We start from the raw sequence: 19,805 nt of genomic DNA, 5'->3' as shown, positions 1-19,805 counted from the left end.
TCCTTTGCTGGGTTTCTCTCTGCCTCTGGAGCGGCTGCAGGAATTCAAGCGCTCTGGACAGACTGCATAACAGGCACTAGGAGACATCCCTGATTATCCCTGACAGGCAGGCTGGGAACTTTTCTGGGAAAATTCAAAGGCTGGACAGGAGCTACTTGATCTGCAGGAGTCATTAGCAGTTGAAGAATAATGCTGGCTACTCTCAGGCACACAAAACCCCAACCACTTTGGCCCTGATCTTCATGACCGCAGTAGATTTTTGGAAAGTGTGAGATTAAATTCATTTCCTAGTTCCAATGAAGATATAAAACTGAGTGTTATACAGCAAGTTGTCAGTAAAAGTGAGATGGGAAACTGGAGAGAGTAAGAAGGCCCTACACTGGATGAATTAGCCCTCTAAAGGAACGGAGGAAAAACAGTGAGCACTCAGGCAATATCAAAACACAAAATGAAGTTGGATGAAATCATCCTCATAGAAGGCATGCAAAATACCGAGTTTCTAGACTGAGATTTAGCCTGCAATTACTTGATTAAATTCGAATAGTGTGCAATGGATTCCGCGGCTGTGTTGGGGTAGTAATTGTTTTACCACTGCGCGAACCTTCTGGATCACAGCTTTCCAAGTTTCACCGGGATGCAGAGTTATGGCAGGGGGTGTCAGAATCTGGGAACACGATCTGGGAGGAAGGGACGACCAACATGACATCCATCCTCTAAAGCAAAGGCCAGCGTTTCTATTAGTTTTGTTTTGGTGTTTTGTTTTTTAGTGTTGAGTCTATTCCATTACTTCGACAGTGTCCAAAATCTTAAGCGACAAAGATAAGAGAACGCAAGGAGCAAAACCACCTTTCGACTGCATGTGAATTACCCAAACCATGCTTCTCCTCCACTGAACCATATGCTTATCATAAAATATCTTTACTCCAATTATCTCAAAAGGCTTCCAGCTCTCTAGGTAACAAACACTGGCTGCATACATAGAAGGTAGAAAGCAGATGTTCTGAGTTCAATTGTATGAATGAGTCAAAAGTGGGTAAATAGAGACAGGGGAAGTGATGTGTTGAAGGTGGCGTTTACAAATGCTAACGATTCTGATAATCCAGATTGACAAAGCCACTGTGATGAATCCACAGGGAGGCGGAAGTTGTCATTTTTATGTCAACCTGCTTCTCCTTAGTGTCCGTGCCTCTTAAGATAAATGACAGAAAAGAAGTTTGTGAAAATCAACAATGTGGATGACGTGTTGACTTACGGATATGTTTATTAAGTTTTTATTGATTTCTAGCATTCCTATATATTCATTGCAGCCCCGTGTTGTGATAATGTACGATTCATGGCTCCTGAGAACTGCATACACAAGCCCTTTGGTTCTCAGAGTTCTTGCTAACCCCTCTGTAGTTTCCACAGCAAGATGGCTAGTGGTGCTGGGTGGAGACCCCCAGGAAGCCTATAAGCATCCCACCACTATGAAGGTCAGAGGGTAGGAGCCTCCTTTCCTACTGCCCACTGCTGACATCTTTCTCCTCTCCAGGCTTAATATGGTGGGGAGCTTGCAGAGAAGGGTTGAGGAAGAGACGATATGTAGCCTCAAACAGATAAAAATAGAATCAGAAATCAAGACCCTCTTAAATCCCCAAATCTTCACAACTCAAGTCTATAATGATGCCTTTAAACATTTTGATCCATACTAGTTATTTTTAAAAGAAATGATGACTAGAAAGATGATGAATGCTTCTAATTGCTTCTAGTTGAAGCGCTTGCACTGAGAAGTATCAGTCCAGGCTTCTTTCAAAAGAGGCAGGGTCATGCTAGTCATCCCCAAGAGGTCTCCTTAAATTCCAAGAAGGCCACGAAAGTATTGTTAAGGTAAACATGTCATGAGTGGGTAACTCAGCTAACTTAGTTATGAACACATCACACTTATACTTAGAGTAGAGTTGTATTTTACAGGGTGTGCACACTCGATGCAGCATCCATTTCTTTTGATTGGTCATTATGTACAAAGTCTATGTTTATATTTATACATCTCTATAAATAGTCATCAAACGGGATTTAGAGGACAAAAAAACACACAAACTATTCTTCCAATTGATAATGGAGGTTTTCAGTTTATGGCATTTTGGCTTCTCAAGTTTATTGCTAGTCAAACACATTTAATGCTGCAATTTTGCTCCAGTAAAATCTCTTTTGTAGGAATCCTCTTATTGCTTACATTTTTGAAGGGATGCACTATTGGGAAATTTGGAGCTGTGTACTTGCTATAATGCTGGGGCCAGGCCTGGGACAGGACTGGAAATTCAGGATCGAAACACCTGTAGGCAGCACGTTAAGATGGACAGTCTGCAATTACATTCCATTCCACAGCAAAGAGATTGACATTAACATTACTGGATGTTCTCAGTGCTTAATAATGCAGGCTTTTGGAGGGTTGCAGTTAATACGGATCTTAAAAGAATGATATATCTTTGTTAAAAATAAAAATTAAGAAAACAGTTATATAAATCAAGAAAATAAAACCGCTTCTATATTTAGATGTTCAGAAATGTTAACTAAGTCCTCTGTAAACAAAGCCAGTTCTATTCATCAGCAGAGAAGGATAACTTTCAGAAACACTTCTATAGCCAAATGGGAGATTGTTCAGAAGCAGAAATATTCCAAGCAACAGACCTTTCACCTTTGGAGAAATCAGAACTTTTTTTTTTTTTTATGAGGAAGATCAGCCCTGAGCTAACATCTGTGCTAATCCTCCTCTTTTTGCTGAGGAAGACCGGCTCTGAGCTAACATCTATTGCCAATCCTCCTCCCTTTTTTTCCCCAAAGCCCCAGTAGATAGTTGTATGTCATAGTTGCACATCCTTCTAGTTGCTGTATGTGGGACGCGGCCTCAGCATGGCTGGAGAAGCGGTGCGTTGGTGCGTGCCCGGGATCCGAACTCTGGCTGCCAGTAGCGGAGCGCGTGCACTTAACCGCTAAGCCACGGGGCCCCGAAATCAGAACGTTTTTGAGCCCTCTTCTTGGAACACTTCCAGTTTTGAGTATAAAGTTATATTTAATATGCCAGAACATATATGCATGTATATGAACATTTTGCCTCAAAGTATTCAGCTTTACTTATTCTGTTTACTGTCTACTTATCCTGTTTTTAGAACTTATAAAACTATTTTCAGAGCTGAATTTTTGGGAACTGCCTTTAGTATCATGAGAAAATCAGGCCCAGACACTGCATATTTTTTGTTTTTTAAAACATGTTTTTGATATGCCATAAAATTCACATACCATAAAATTTGGCCATGTAAAATGTAGTATAAGGGCCGGCCCTGTGGCTTAGCGGTTAAGTGCACGTGTTCTGCTTCTGGCGACCCGGGTTCGGATCCCGGGCGCACACCCATGCACCACTTGTCCAGCCATGCTGAGGCAGCGTCCCACGTACAGCAACTAGAAGGATGTGCAACTATAACATACAACTACCTACTGGGGCTTTCGGGAGAAAAATGGCAAAAAAAAAGGAGGAGGATTGGCAGTAGATGTTAGCTCACGGCTGGTCTTCCTCAGCAAAAAGAGGAGGATTGGCCTGGATGTTAGCTCAGGGCTGATCTTCCTCACAAAAAAAAAAAAAAAAGTAGTATAATGGTTTCAGTATATTCACAGAGTTGTGCAACCATCACCATTTCCTAAGTTTAGAACATTTTTGTCATCCCAGTAAGAAATCTCACACCCAGTAGCAGTCACTCTCCTCATTGCCCCCAAGTCCAACCTACCCCAGCCCTAGGCAACCATCAGTCCACTTTCCGTCTCCATAGATCCGCCAACTCTGGACATGTCATACAAACGGAATCACAGAATGTGTGGCCTTTCGCAACTGGCTTCTTTCACTAAGCATGATGTTTTCAAGGATCAGCTGTGTTGTGGCATGCGTCAGTACTTCACTCTTTGTTATAGCTAAACAATATTACACACATGCCACATTTTATTTATCCTTGCATCGGCTGATGGATATTATGGCTATTATGATTTATGCTGCTATGAATATTCAGCACTTCATATTTTTTCATTCAAAATGGTATTTAACAATGTAATTACTCAAATGATTCACAAAATTTGGATCTGAATGATTTTTAACTGTTTTCGAAAATCAAGTTTGCATTTACAAGGATGAAGATTTACTCTCATCAAGAGCTGTGGGCTTTAAGCCATTTAAAAAAGAAGCTTGAAAACGTTTTGTCTCCCACAACCACTTTAAGTGTAAGAAATGCAGTGGCAATACAAAGTTTGTAGCCTTTCCAATAAAGGTTTATTAAACAAAAAAAAATGTTTTGATGTTTCATTACAGAGAAAGCCTTGAAAGAAGTAACCATTATGTGGCTTTATTTCTTTAAACTAAAATACTAAAATATTAGTATTTTAAATACTAAATATTTAAACTAAATATTTAAATACTAAATAAATATTTAAATACTAAAATATTTAAACTAAAATACTAAAATATTAAAGAAATCAGTCACACTCTTCTAGTCATAATTCCTATACTAAAGTTAAGGGTAAAAAAAATAGTGGTTAAGTTCAGCGCACTCTGCTTCGGCAGCCCAGGCTTGTGGGTTCCTGGATCCCGGGCGCGGACCTACGCCACACATCAGCCATGCTGCGGTGGCGACTAACATACAAGATAGAGGAAGACTGGTTAGCTCAGGGCTACTCTTCCTCAAGCAGAAAGAGGAAGATTGGCAACAGATGTTAGCTCAGGGGAGTCTTCCTCAGGAAAAAAAAAGGCTTTGCAATAACTGTGCACCCCCACTATCACAAAGATATCCTCTTGCTTCCCTAATTTAGGTCACAACGTACTACAGAATCTCTTGTTTTTCAAAATTTTAATCTACATCATTGGTGACCTTAAACATTTTTATTTAAACATTTTGATATAAACTTTTCTCAAAGGACATTTCTGGTTGGAATATTAGCTCTGGGTCCAAAATATACAAACACACACACACTTGTGCACACAGACACACATGCACACACACACAAACACACACACTTAAAAGCTACCAAAAATGTAAGATGCTTCTGGCTCTGAGAAATTTTAATGATTTAAAATCTAAGATGGTGGCTCAGGAAAAAAAAATGGCAAAATATGTAGCACTTTAACCCAGTGGACCTTGATTTTTATGGCTTTAAAATAGTTATAAATAGTGTTTTGTATTTTTTATGGAAAGAAAGAGCTGAATACAGTAAGCTTCTTCAAGGCCAGGGGGCCAGTCTTGGCAGAAACCCATTTTTTTTTAAAAAAGATTAAGAAAGTCCTGCCTGTGGCCACCTTGGGGTGACTTTGGGAGAGAAGGAGACAAACTTTGGTATTTCCAGTTTCTTTAGGTCCTAGGAGACCAGAAAAACTAAGACAGGGGATGCCATCCGACTTTGGCCAAAGGAACAATACAATTGTAATCCTCTATTGTTTCAAACTCTCAGTATTCTGGGAAACCAGAGTTTTGTTTCAGGTCCCCCTAGACCTGAAGTTGTGATGTGCTGGCAAGAAAGCTTATACTTGTCAGCTATGTTCACTGATAGGGTTCTGTGTTTTAAATTTTGTTTTATTTTGTTTTGTTTTTTGTATCAAACGGCTGAAATCTCCAGAAGACTCTTGAATCCTAGATTACTCTCCACATAAAAATAGTTTATTTCACACACTACTTGATTTCCTCTCCCATAAGAGGATGAGTCCCAAACTGGTATATTACCCCATGGGGCCTGAGAACAGAAACATTCATGGTATAGATCATTCCCCTACTGATAGAGATCACTTCAAAGTGGTGGGCAAAATCCTTGAGATGATTAACACAAAGAAAGATGTTTTTTGGTTAAATAAATTTTCAGGAAATAAAAAAATGTTAAGATTGAATTCTACTTACAGAGATGTGCAGGTCCTTTCACTGTAATTCTCACACTTCGACTTCCCAAAGGAACAGCAATTACATTTTCTTCCCCTAGTAAAGAACACAAGACAAATATAGTAAAATAGGTGCACTAAAGGCCCATAAAATAAGCAAATCAATCAAAACTGGGGACATTTGCAAAGTGTTCTTAACTATATTTCATTTCCATCTTATAGTCAAGAAGTCTTTGGAAAGCACCTACTATGTATAAGGCATATTAATACTACTTACATAATTTTATTTAAATAACTTTTTAAATAACATTAAAGGAAAGTTTAAAACAAATGCACTGGCCTACCACCTCAACTGCCTTCATTCCCCAGGCCTCATTCATGTGCTTTGATGGAGGTGGGGGGTGGGGCAGGGGGTCCACAGACTAGGCCTTCAGGCCAAATCTGGCCACATCCATCCATTTAAGTCTGCTTTTGCCCTACAAAGGCAGAGTTGAGTAGTTGTAAGAAACAATACGGCTCTCATAAAGCCTAATATATTTACTATCTGGCCCTTCACAGAAAAAAGTTTGATCATCTCTGGCCTACATAATTACTGATAAATAAATGACAAACAATAGGATATATTGGAGCATATGAGGAAGCCATTTGGTGTAAAACTAATTCGGCCTGACCTTGTTTTTCCAAAAGGACCTGACTTGGCCTGGCTGTTGGGCAAGCATTGGATATCTGCTTTAAGCATTTGCTATGTCCCAAAGACAAAAACAAATGCCCTTAAGATAAAGTAACTTCCCCCACATTGGCATTTCCTTAAGGATAAGCATCTCTCTCTCTCTAGGCTAGGGAGGGACTGATTGCTGACCTGCTGTGACCACCCAGCTCAAGACCACAGACCTGCTACCTGCTGTGTTCATCAATTGCCATGTAAATCGCTGGGCCAGCTAGGCAATCTCGTGACTGTTGTAAAAGGGACATTCCAATCACACATGATACATGCTCTTTGATGGCATATAACCCACTTCTTTCGTGCCCTTCCTTCCTTGAGGAAGGAAGGCCCCGGGCTAGTCCTCAGATCTGGCTCATAATAAACTCACCCCAATTTTGATTTATAGATTGGTTATGGATTATTTGCATCAACATTACCCAGGGGAAATCCCAGTCCTTGTGGAAGTCTTTTTCATGTTGTTGCATACTCTGAAATTAATTTTCATGATCACATAATCATCTAAACTCGGATATGAAATTTTATCCCACTAGTCCTCTATTTGAACATTACTTCTATTATTAAATGATACTAGTACATTATCAATGATATATATTACTTCCAGCAGATGTTGTTTTTCATTTGTTTAGCTATCGAGAACAATTTTTTTGGATAAACTCTGGGGTGAAATTGATCAAAAGATGTCACTATATTTATTGACTAGTTTGTTAGTTTTTATTAAATAAAAATAGTTGATATTGAAAATTAGAAAATGCAGGCAAAAAAGGCAAAATAAAACTATTTCCCATCCTACTGCCCAGAGATCATCACTTCTAACACTTCGATAAATACGCTTTCCAGATTTTTTGTTGTTTGTTCTTAATATACATACATGTAAAGGGAAACAATTAACACTACCTAAATGTACCCTATTATGGGAGAGGGTAAATAAACAGCAGTATATCCATACTAAGGAATACTCTACAACCGATAAAAGTAATGATAAGAAGCTATATGACTTGATGTGGAAAGAAGGCCAACATATATATTGATGAATAAAAAAATCAAGTTAAAAAACAATATATATAGTCAGTGATTTCTTGGATGGGACACCAAAAGCACAGGCAAAAAATGAAAAAAATAAATTGGAGTACATCAAGTTAAACTTTTGTGCATTAAAAGACACTATTAAAACAGGTCAAATACCATATGATTTCCTTCATTAAGTAGTAGATAATAACAACAATAAACAAACACATAGGGACAGAGATTGGATTGGTGGTTACCAGAGGGGAAGGGGGGAGGGAGGAGGGTGAAAGGGATAATTCGGTACATATGTGTGGTGATGGGTTGTAATTAGTATTTTGGTGGTGAACATGATGTAATCTATGCAGAAATAGAAGTACAATGATGTACACCTGAAATTTTTACAATGTTATAAACCAATGTTACTGCAATAAACAAAAAATTAAAAAAAAAATAAACAAAGCTTATGCTATAAAGCACACTGCAAATTTAAAGAACCACTATTCTCAATGAAAAGATATTATTTCAAGTTCTGGCAAATTCTAAAATAAATTTGAAGATTTATCCTCTAAAAAGAAAAAAAAAAAAAAAACAGTAAAAAGGCAACCCACAGAATGGGAGAAAATATTTGCAAATCACATATTGTATAAAGGGTTAATATCCAGAATATATAAAGAACTCCTACAACTCAACAACAACAACAGCAAAAACCCAATTTAAAAATGAGCAAAGGACTCCAACAGACATTTCTCCAAAAAGGACATACAAATGGCCAATAAGCACATAAAGACACGCTCAACATCACTAACCAACAGGGAAATGAAAATCAAAACCACAATGAGACACCACCTCACACATTAGGATGGCCACTATCACAAACACAGAAAGTAACAAGTGTTGGCCAGGATGTGGAGAATGTGGAACCCTTGTGGACCGCTGGCGGGGTATAAAATGTTCAACCACTATGGAAAATAATTCCTCAAAATATTAAATATAGAATTACCACATGATTCAGCAATTCCATACCTGGGTATATACTCAAAAGAACTGAAATCAGGGATCCAAACAGATATTTGTATACCCGTGTGCACAGCAGGATTATTCACAATAGTTAAAAGGTGGAAGCAACCCAAGTGTCTATCCACAGATGAGTGGATAGATATCACGTGGTAAATACATACAATGGAATATTATTCAGCCTTAAAAGGAAGGCAATTCTGACACATGCTACATAACACGGATAAACTGTGAAGACATTATACTAGGTGAAATAAGCCAGCTACCAAAGGATAAATAAGTATGATTCCACTTATATGAGATACCTAGAGTAGTTAAATTCATAGAGACAAAGCAGAATGGTGGTTGCCAGGGGCTGTGGGGAGGTGGGGAATGAGGAGTTAATGTTTAATGGGTACAGAGTTTCAGTTTGGGAAGGTGAAAAAGGTCTGGAGAGAGATCATGGTAAGGGTTGCACAACAATGTGAACATACTTAATGCTACCGAACTGTACACTTAAAAATGGTTAAAATTGTAAGTTTTATGTATATTTTACCACAATAAAAAAAAACAATGCATATGGCATAAACCCACTATAGAAGTATTGCATTTTCAGGTATACATAATTTATAGAATTATATACATGTATTATATCACATTATATCGTGTGTAAATGCAAAGAATGAGATTGTACATGCACAATAACATGTAAATGCATAGTACTGTGCAATTGCATATTAGTAAATAACAGAGTGGGATCTTAAGTCTTTAATCTTTTAAATTCATTGAAGACTTTTCACCAAACCATTGACAGTAGTTACCTCTGAGAGTAGGAATGAGAGTGGTAGGAGTGAGTGAAGAGGAACAGAGTTACAGATTTTTTGAGTTTTCTATAATAAAAATGTACTGATGAGTTATTTTTCAAATACAATTTTAAAAAGCTAAAAATATTTTTTACAAATGAAGAAAAAAGAAAATACAGGACCAGGGCCAAAAAGTTTTACCGGATGAGCTTTGCAAAACCTTAAGCAAACAGGTAAGCTGCAGATAATAGGAAGACTGGAAGGTTGCCAGTTAGTGATATACAGCTAACATAACCCAGATACCCATACCAAACACAGAGAGCACAAAAACAAATATATGAACCAAATGTTAATTATGACTATTGGTATAAAAATAAATAAAATGAAGCAAATTAATTCCAGAACTCTATCAAGAGAATTACACATCATGACTTAATAGAATATATTCTAAAAATGAATGATTGAGTCAACATTAGGAAAATCATTAATATAATTGGTTATACTAACAGGTAAAAAAAGTTTTAAACCTTATGATAATTTTAATAAATATAAAAAGGTATCTGATTAAATTGAGCACATGTTATGATAAGATTCCTTATAATTTGATAAAGAATCATAAGCCATGAACAGACTAGTGAAACACTGGAATTACTCCCACCACAGTTAGGAACAAAACAAGGATTATCATAACCATTTTTTTCCACACTCTTCTGGAGATCCTATCTTTGTCAATGTAATTAGAAAATAATTTAGAAGAATATATATTGAAGAGAAAAAATTAAAAATACCACTACTTGTAGGTTATACGACTACTTAAAAATTCAAGATAAAAACTATTACAAAAAAAAGTTCAGAAAGTATTCTGACATTAAATAAACAAACTACTGTCCTGAATTTTAATTAACATTTAATTATATATTTAATGTTATATATTATATAAATATATGTTAATATATTATATTAATATACATTATCTATCTATCTATCTATTACCTGGTCTGTCTGCTGGAAATACAAAAAACATTAACCAACTCAGTAGCAATGAACATCCTTGCACTCATACTGTGCCTGCAAATACCGTCTCCCGCTAAAAAGAACCAGAGCTTCTTATAGAAATGGTTCCATCCAGGTCTGCATCAGAAAACGAACAAGATAATCCTAGAACCTCATGGCATAACAAAAGCAAGAGAACTCTCAAAAACAACTGCAGTCATGTCAAAAAGACTCCAGAGTCAACATGAAGAGTCTCCAACTGGGCAAAAATGTGACAATTTGAACATAAACAGGAATAATAACTGCAACGGAGTGAATCACATGAAATATGTTTAAATCCATAAATTCATAATAACACTTGAAAAAAAATCATTGGCTACATTTTGAGGATGCTCGGAACCAGCTCATTGTTCTGAAAACTGGGAAATAAAGAAAAAAGAATAATGCACTTACCATGCCTTTCTATACAAATTGTACTTTAGGAGAACTAAATAGTTGATAAGGGAAAATTTCTCTTTATAGAAGTATCCAAGCTCATAAATGAAGGACTGATAAAATATCATCATTTAGAAATTGATTATCAGTGGCTACAGCATCACAGAAAGACAGAAAACCATATATTATGTGCCTCCTAATATGATGCAATATAAAGTACATAACACCAAATCTAAAATATTTTTTCCAAAACAAACAAATCTGAATATGACCAAGCCTTTAGATCTAACTACCTACTTACAGGAAATGCAGGGTACAAAGGCACATGCTAAACCACATCATCAGGATATAATGAGAAAAATATAGACTATGGGAAAATCCATAGGACAAATGAACATTTTCCTCAACAAATCAATTTCAAAGAAAAAAAAAGAGGAGGAGTTATTTATACATTAAAAAAAGAATTAAGAGATATACCATCCAAATGCAACATATAGAACTTATAAGAGACTAATCCGAACAAGCAAGAAAAAATGATAGAGTAAGGAACTCTGAAAACCTCTCCTCCATAAAAAGCAATGAAAACACTAGCACAAATAGTCAGAATCAACATTTTCAAAATTCTGGAAATTACCAAAGGCTTGAAGCAATCTGGGCAGCATTTATTCAAGAAAAGCACCCAGTAAGAACAGCAAGCTCTGCAGCATTTTAACTTGCCTAGTCCCATACCCCCCATCCTCAGCCTCCGGGGTAACCTTGAAAACCAACAGCCCATAATCACAGTGAAAACCAGCAGCATAGAAAATGCTGCAGTGGCAGAACAGGGTCGGACCTCCTTCAAAGCCACAATTCCCAACTGTCATTATTTGACCTGCAGGGCGGTTCCCTGGAAGACCCCACTCACAAAGCTGTCTTTATTCTACCTAGCTGGGAGCTTTCCCAGTGCAAACAATCTTTTCCCCAGGGGCATTTGTCCAAAACAATCAGAGGCAATTGATTAACACTGAGGCTGCCCAAGGTGGTAAATAACAGTTGAGGAGAACAATAAGCTAACCAAAAAGCTTGAAAGGAAAAGCTGGAAAATGAGATGTCCACAAGCTGCTTTGAAAAGCTCTGACATGTTCCTGGGAATCTAGAAGGCCACACATATGTAGAGGGCTGTGCTCGTGCTCAGGGCTGTGTGCACACTCAGAAAAGACCTCAGAAGGCCCTAAGCTCTTACCTCCAGCTGACCTTGAGGCTCTGTGCGAAACTAGGACAGAATCGTCAATTGCCTGGCTGAGTGTTCAACTCTGCTCTAACACATATTCAGAGCCCCTCAGCAAAGACTGGGAGACTCATTTATTTTAGACATTTAAAAAAAATCTCTGTCTAATCATTAGATGACCACTAAACCAAGTGAGCAAAGATTTCAGTAGCCACACATGACCAAGAACACAGACTCTATAGAACTGATTCAGAAAAGTCACTAAACAAACAGTAACAAACTCTGGTGGAGGTAGAATTTGATTTCCAGATATGCCACGTTATATTATTTAAAATGTCCAGCTTTAAACAAAAAATTATGAGACCTGAAAAGGAACAAGAAAGTATGGCCCTCACACAGGAAAAAAATAAAAGCAACCAAGAGAAACTTTCTCTGGGGAAGCCCAGGGTTGAAATTAATAGACAAAGACTTTCAATATGTTCAAAGAACTAAAGAAAATCATACCTAATCTGAACAAGCAAACTATAAAACATTGTTTATGGCGCATCTGGGAAAAATGAACATAGACTGAATATTTGATGATATTAAGGAATTATTGTTAATTTTTAGATGGGATAATGACTTTGTGGTTATGTTTTTAGAAAGAGTCTTAATTTGGAAGAATAAAGGTCTAAGATATAAACTTAATATTCTAGGCAAATATTTTCAAAAACAAAACAGAAGTCATGACATGGTTGTCAGGCAAAGTTTAACTTAAGCAAAAATATATTAAACATTTAAAAGAATATCACTTTATAATAATCCAGGGAATAATTCATTAATGAAGATTTTGCTATCATGTCCTTTACATATGCATTAGATAAATGGTACTGAAATACATGAAGCAAAATCTGTAGGAAACATAAGGAAAAATAGAAGAAAATGCCTATTAATAGGGAGACAATAATACACATTTTTAAATTCCTGATGGATACAATACGTGAAAAAGCATTTCACAGAAAAGGAATTACAGATAGCTCATAAACATATGAAAATGCTCAAAGTTATGGAAAATTAATACAATAAAATCAATACTGAAAAAGTTTTAATCTATCCTTTTAGCAAATTACAAAAACTGATGACACTCCACATCGGCAAACCTGGAGAAAGCAGACATTGGAAAAACTATGAATGGGAGTGTAACGGGCAACGTGTTTTTGAACAGCATTTGACCACATCAATCAAAGTTTCTAACATGTGCTCCACTGGACTCAGCAATTGCCTTTTTAGGAACTTTTCCTACAGAAACACTCTTAAAATTGTGCAAAGATACATGTTTTACATACTTTACTTACATAAAATTACAACTTTTTACAATGTTCACTGTAGCATTTTTGTAACAATACTGGACATTGGAACCACATGTTTAAGTATGGAGAATTTGTTAAATAAATAATGATATATTCATTAAAAACTGAGGCAGTTTACATACACCAGCATAGAAACAGGCCTACGACATATTGTGAGATGACAAAGGCTATTTAGAATGACATGTATGACATGTACAGCCACATGCACATACACCATCATGTCACTAGTGGTTCTCTGGGGTTAGGAATATGAATGATTTTTATGTTCTTCTTTATGCTTTTTCTGTATCTTCCAAATTTTATATAATAAAAATGTATTAATTTTATTCTATTTTAGTATTTTTTATTCTTATTTTTTGTGTGTGAGGAAGATCAGCCTTGAGCTAACATCTGCCAATCCTCCTCTTTTTGCTGAGGAAGATCGGCCCTGAGCTAACATCCGTGCCCATCTTCCTCTACTTTATATGGGACGCTGCCACAGCATGGCTTGCCAAGCAGTGCATCGGTCCACACCCAGGATCCAAACCCGCAAACCTCAGGCCGCCGAAGCGGAGCACTTGAACTTAACCACTACACCCCTGGGTCAGCCCCCTAAAATACTATTTTTAAAAAGTACTCAGGAAACTGTCCAGTGGTTTCAGATTTTAAGATGGCATCTACAATATCAGAAGGGTGATGAGGATCTTCAGGTAGAGTCAGAGTGGCTACAATTCTTAATAGGCTGGAGGCTGGCCAAGATGCTAAGGACAATAACGAAAAATACATACTTCATTCGTGTTATTATTTAAGGTAGAAGAGTCGATAATATAATATTGATGAATGACACAGAGTACAGACAACTTTTCAACTTTTTATTTGCTCTGATTTCTCTGCCAAGAAATACCTCTATTTAAAAATGAGAAAAATAAAGAAACTATAAAATGAACTTTAAATAGGCCTATAGGTAGGAGATCTCCATTTTTTCTGCAGCTTGTATTTTCAAAGTTGTCTGTAATGGAAAGTGCCTGGAAGCAAGAAGCAATCGCCCATGTCTTGGGTTCTAACACTATTCCCCACAAAAAACAACCAAGGCTCCATGAAAAAACAGGTGATTCTAGATTTGGAGGAGGGAAAATTCAAAGTAAGCCTAGAACACCTTGTTTTAGAAACCAAGGCAGTATTTAAGATCTAATGGAATTATGTCAAAAGGAGTCAGCTTGAAGTGCTTCCACTGGCCATATTTTGGACAATTTGAGGCCCCCAAAGATTATTGTCTGTAATATTATAAAACACTGAATAATTAAAAATCTCTAAATACAGACTGAGAAATGACAAAAGGGAGGGAGGATCTTCTTTACAGAAGAATGTCTGCAAGTGAATGTAGAAGCAATGACAGAATTATAAAATCAGCATTCGTAACCAACCCCCAGTGTAAGTACTTTTCCAAGCAAGGATCAACAATGGATGCTAAATCCATGGTGTGAGAGATTGTTGCAAAAAGAATATTTACACCTTGTCAAGATAACGCCCTGCAGATTTCTTACAGGGAAACATGGATCTACATAACAGAGTGATCCATATGTCACCACCTTAGACAAGTGACCAAACAGCATCACTAAGAGTGTCGGGACAGGCTGACATCACGGGCTTCCAGATGTGATACAACATAAAGCATGAAGTGTCACTGCTGACGTGTTCCTGACTGAACAAACGTTCAGTCCACCTCTAATCAAGCCTCAGACCTCACTGCTCAGTTTACAAGAAAGACATGAGGGAGATCAACGAATTAAGTGACAATAGAGAAAACAACCAGATAACTCCAGAATATGGGACATTCTGTAAGACAACTGAGATGAACTCTTTCAAAGTCAGTATCATGAAAAAATAAGTGGCCTAAATAAAAGACACTAAAGAGACAGAACAACTAAATACAATAAGTGAACTCTGACTGGATCAAGGGGCAAAACAGCAATAAAAGATATTTCTGTGACGGGGCCGGCCTGGTGGCGCAAGCGGTTAAGCGCGCGCCCTCCGCTGCGGCGGCCTGGGGTTCGCCGGTTCGGATCCCGGGCGTGCACCCACGCACTGCTTGGCAAGCCCTGCTGTGGCGGTGTCCCATATAAAGTGGAGGAAGATGGGCATGGATGTTAGCCCAGGGCCAGTCTTCCTCAGCAAAAAGAGGAGGATTGGCAGATGTTAGCTCAGGGCTGATCTTCCTCACCAAAAAAAAAACAAAAAACAGATATTCCTGCGACAATAAGAGAAATTTGAATATGGATTGGATAGCAGATAATATTTATAAATTGTAATTATTTTTTAGATGTGATAATGAAATGGTGTTATAAAAAAGATCTTTATTTTTTAGCAGAGTTACACTAAAGTGTTCATAAGTAAATATTGAGATGTCTGTAACTAACTTTCATTAGGCTCACCTAGCTAATTGGATAGATGGATAGTTAGATTGCTAGACAGAACAAATGTAGCAAAATGTATATAATTGAATCTAGGTGGAGGATGTACAGTAGTTAATTATGTTATTTTTTCAACTTCTATATATATGCTTGAAAATTTTCCTAACACAAATTTGGGGGAAAAACACATTCCAATATTACTAATGTCCATTCAATACCAAACTTCTAAATAAAATATCTGAAAAGTGAATATAATAGTAAATTTAAATAGTTATGAACTATGTCCAAATGGAGTTCACCCAAGAAATGCTAGTGTGACTCAAAATTAGGAAATCTATAAATGTAATTTACTATATTAATAGACCAAAGTAGAAAAATTATATCACACCTCAACAGGTTTCCAGCTTTGGGTAAAATTCAGTAACTATTCCTGATAAAAACTCTCTGTAAACATAATTAAAGAAATGTTTGTAATATGATTTACAAATTCCAGTATCATGATTAATATGCTTAATGCTTACATATTAGAAACACTGCTATTTAATTAGGGAAATAGTGGGATACCAGTTACCACCATGTAATTTAAGAGTTTTAGGGAGACTAGCCAAAATAATTGGTCCAGAAAAAAATAGTCTAAGCACTAGAAATCGGGAGGAAACTAGTATTAAAAAATTAATATCTTTCAGAAGTACCAACAATAATCAGTCAGAAAATATAATGGAAGAACATATCCCATTTACAATGGCGATAAAAAAAGATGGAATACCTTGGAATAAACTTTTTAAAAATGGCCATGACCTACAAGAAGAACATTTTAAATCTCTCTCTAGAGACATAAAAATGCCTTGAGAAAATGGAAAGAAAAAGATTGTCACTTGACACAAAAATTAAACATAAACAAAATTAAATGTCAAAGAAAAATTACAATTGTTTGTACAAAGACAAAAAATTGTTTCCTTCATATACAAAGAGTGCTTAAAAATGAGTAAGAAAAAACAAACACAAATTAAGAAAATTGGCCAAATGCTTGAAAAAATAGTTCACAGAAAAAAAAATGTAATGGCAGGAAGCTTATGAAAAGATGCTTAACTTACTCATAATTCTAGAAATGCAAACTGAAAACAAGATACCATTTTACTTATTAGTAAAAATGAAATACTTTAATAGGTTTTAATCCATTTGTGAGGATGAGGATAAATCTTATTGGAGGAAAAATGAGCAGTACCTTTGAAAATTAGAAGCACATAAACAAAGATACGCTTGTACAAATGACTGTGAAAAAGTATAGCGAAACCAAGAAAAAACCTAAATGCTCATTAACATGGGTCTGGTTAAATAAGTTATGGTATGTCCTACTATGTCACCACTTAGAAAGAAGAAAGCAGACTTATGACTGACAGGCAGAAGAGCTCAGTGATAAAAGGAAGTTGTAAAAAATTTATACATAATGATCAATCCTAGATAGCTCGCAAAAGCATAAACATTTGTATGGAAGATCTGTAATACATTGCGTGTGTGCACGCATACATGCACGCATAAAAAATACATGCACACATACATACATAGCAAATACCTAAACACAAGCAACTGGTAACAAGGTTTATACGTCAAAAGAATGAAATTGGTTAGTAGTTTGTGGGGTAGTAGAGGGTGACTTTTGCCTCCCACTTTATATCCTTTTGTGACCTTTGACATTTTCATAAAAAGTATTTCTTAATTTTACAATATATTATTATCATATGCATACTCAACCACTTCACCCCCACCCCAGGAAGGATATGTACTAATATGATAACGTGTAATCTTGGCAGTGTCACTTATTACGTGACATGTTTATCAGTGTCCTTTTCTTTGTCTGGATATTCTGAATTTTCTACAATAAACAAATAGCAAGTTATACATGTAATAAAAATTGATTTGAAAATATATATAAATTAGAAAGCTTTCCTGAGCTCAAGAAAACCCATTGGGCAGATCAGTTCAGTTTAGCACTTAGGCTGTAGTGTCTTTGAGAAGCATCTGTCCTGTGTGACTGTGCATGTGTGTGTGAATTCCAACCATCACCCATGGACAATTACACACTCAAGTGAAACCTCTCAGACCAGAATCCCTGGTGTTTTATGTTAGCCAGAATGGCTCAAACTTGGGGAAAATGTTCTGCTGTATAGAGGGCAATGACTCCCCAGTTCCTCACAATATTACCCCGGAGAGAAACGCACATTGTAGGGCAGCTGGGCAGTTAAAACACTGATTCCTGCCCCACTCACAGAAATCCTGACCCAGAAGTTTAGAGTGGAGCCCAAGAATCTGCCTGTTGACTCCGATCCTGCACAAGTTTGTGAGCCTTGTTTTGAGTGGCGCCGATGCAGGGCACAGTGAGGGAAAACTCCAGGTCATAAGGACAGGGAGGACTGTCCCATGGTCACAAACTCGCCAGCATCTCTGCATCGTTCTACAGGAAATGGCCCAGTTCCAGCTCTGACCAGAAATGGAGTGGGAACCCTGGTTAGGTAGAGGAGTGCAAGGAGGGAGGGGCCCGTAGTACCAAATGCTCTACAGAGGAGGGCTTACGGGTGCTTTCTGAATGAAGCAGTAAAATGGCTGTTAAATGGCTTTGTAAAAGCAGTTTCAATTAAGTACAGGTACAGGAGGCTGTGGTTTGAGGAATAAATGATGATGATTATAAAGTAGAGACAGGAAGTAGAAACAGTTTTTCCAAAACTTGTCAGTGAGGGTTGGTGACAGATTAGGGTGGTAGCCGGAGATGTGGAGAGTTAAAAAGATACATATATACACACCCACACCCACCCACATACATATACATACATTTGTGTACACACATTTTTTAAATTGTACTTTTATTTAAGATGGAAGAGATCTGGTCATGTTTAATCCTGATGGGAGAGAGGGAGAGAGGAAGAGGAATACAGGAGAGAGAGGATGATGGGTGGAGTGAGATCTCTGAGGAAGCAGAGGGGGATGGAATCCAAAACACAGATGGAGAGATTAATTAGCCTTGGAAAGGAAGACAGACACTTGTGCCTGTAAGGAGGGAGCAAGAAATGGATGGGTGCAGCTGCAGGGCGAGGTCTCTTCTGGCATTTTCTGTTTTACTGAGTCTTTTTTTGCAATCTTCTTTGTAGTCTAGCATAGAATCAGTTTTTGTAAATGGTCCATAAATGCTCAAAAAGGCAGTATATTCCCTCAAAATGCAATGCTCAACATATACCTGTTAATGTAACATTAATAACTATATCGTTCAGATCCTACACGTAATTTTTACTGACTGAAGTGTGTTAAAGTCTCTCATAGTAGTTTTACTTCTTGCAATTTCTTCTTATATACCTATAGGATTTTCATGCTTTCTTTATCTTGCTTGTTACAATATGCCACTTTTAAATCCCAGACAAATGGCCTCCTGGTAAATTCCCCCTCAGTCTGGAGCTAGCCCCAGAGCCGGAGACCACGATGGAGGGGGGAATCAATTGCAAATATAGTAGGAGCAGGCTGTCTCTTGTGCTTCAGGACAAGCTAAGTATCGATCACCTAAAACGCCCTATCACAAATTTCCATATGGGACTGCCAAGGAGATCTGATTCTGAGGCTGCTTTAAAATACTATGCTTTCTAATGGTGTAGAATCCAATGGCTGAGAACATACCAGATGGAGAAAAGGCTTCTTCTCTATCCCATCCACAATGTGGATGACAGCAGGTCCGTGTCTGGAAACACCCAGATGTGGTGGCGGTGGCGGTGGCAGTGGTGGTGGAAACCGGTTCCCGCTGAACACTTTCATTGTTTGGAATTATTCCAAAACTTTTTAATTGAAACTTGGGGTAAGAGATCCTTGACACTACTACTCACTGTGCCATCTTCCACGGCGCCTTCTCATCACTCTTTAAATGTCACTTGCATTATTTTTAGTCTATAAACTATTGAGAGGCAATATGGAATAGTAGTTAAGATCAGTGATTAAGAGCCATTAAATTAAGTGGCTCCTTAACTTAATCTGGAGCCAGACAACCT

The 19,805-nt window shown here is 37.2% G+C and overlaps 1 protein-coding gene across 1 annotated transcript in view; it reads right to left on the bottom strand.

The window, feature by feature from the left end:
• Positions 1 to 19,805, bottom strand: part of LOC131406510 (endophilin-A3) — a 536,830-nt gene that overhangs the window by 181,055 nt on the left and 335,970 nt on the right. Inside the window, exon 15 of the mRNA XM_058542566.1 lies at positions 5,904 to 5,978. Coding sequence (XP_058398549.1) covers positions 5,904 to 5,978 — 75 coding nt within the window. The remainder of the gene's footprint in view (positions 1 to 5,903; positions 5,979 to 19,805) is intronic.

This window comes from Diceros bicornis, chromosome 5, assembly GCF_020826845.1.
Source record: "Diceros bicornis minor isolate mBicDic1 chromosome 5, mDicBic1.mat.cur, whole genome shotgun sequence".
In the NCBI taxonomy this organism is placed as follows: Eukaryota; Metazoa; Chordata; class Mammalia; order Perissodactyla; family Rhinocerotidae; genus Diceros; species Diceros bicornis.
The sequence above is the reverse complement of the archived record's forward strand: the minus strand, read 5'-3'. Positions and strand labels throughout refer to the sequence as shown.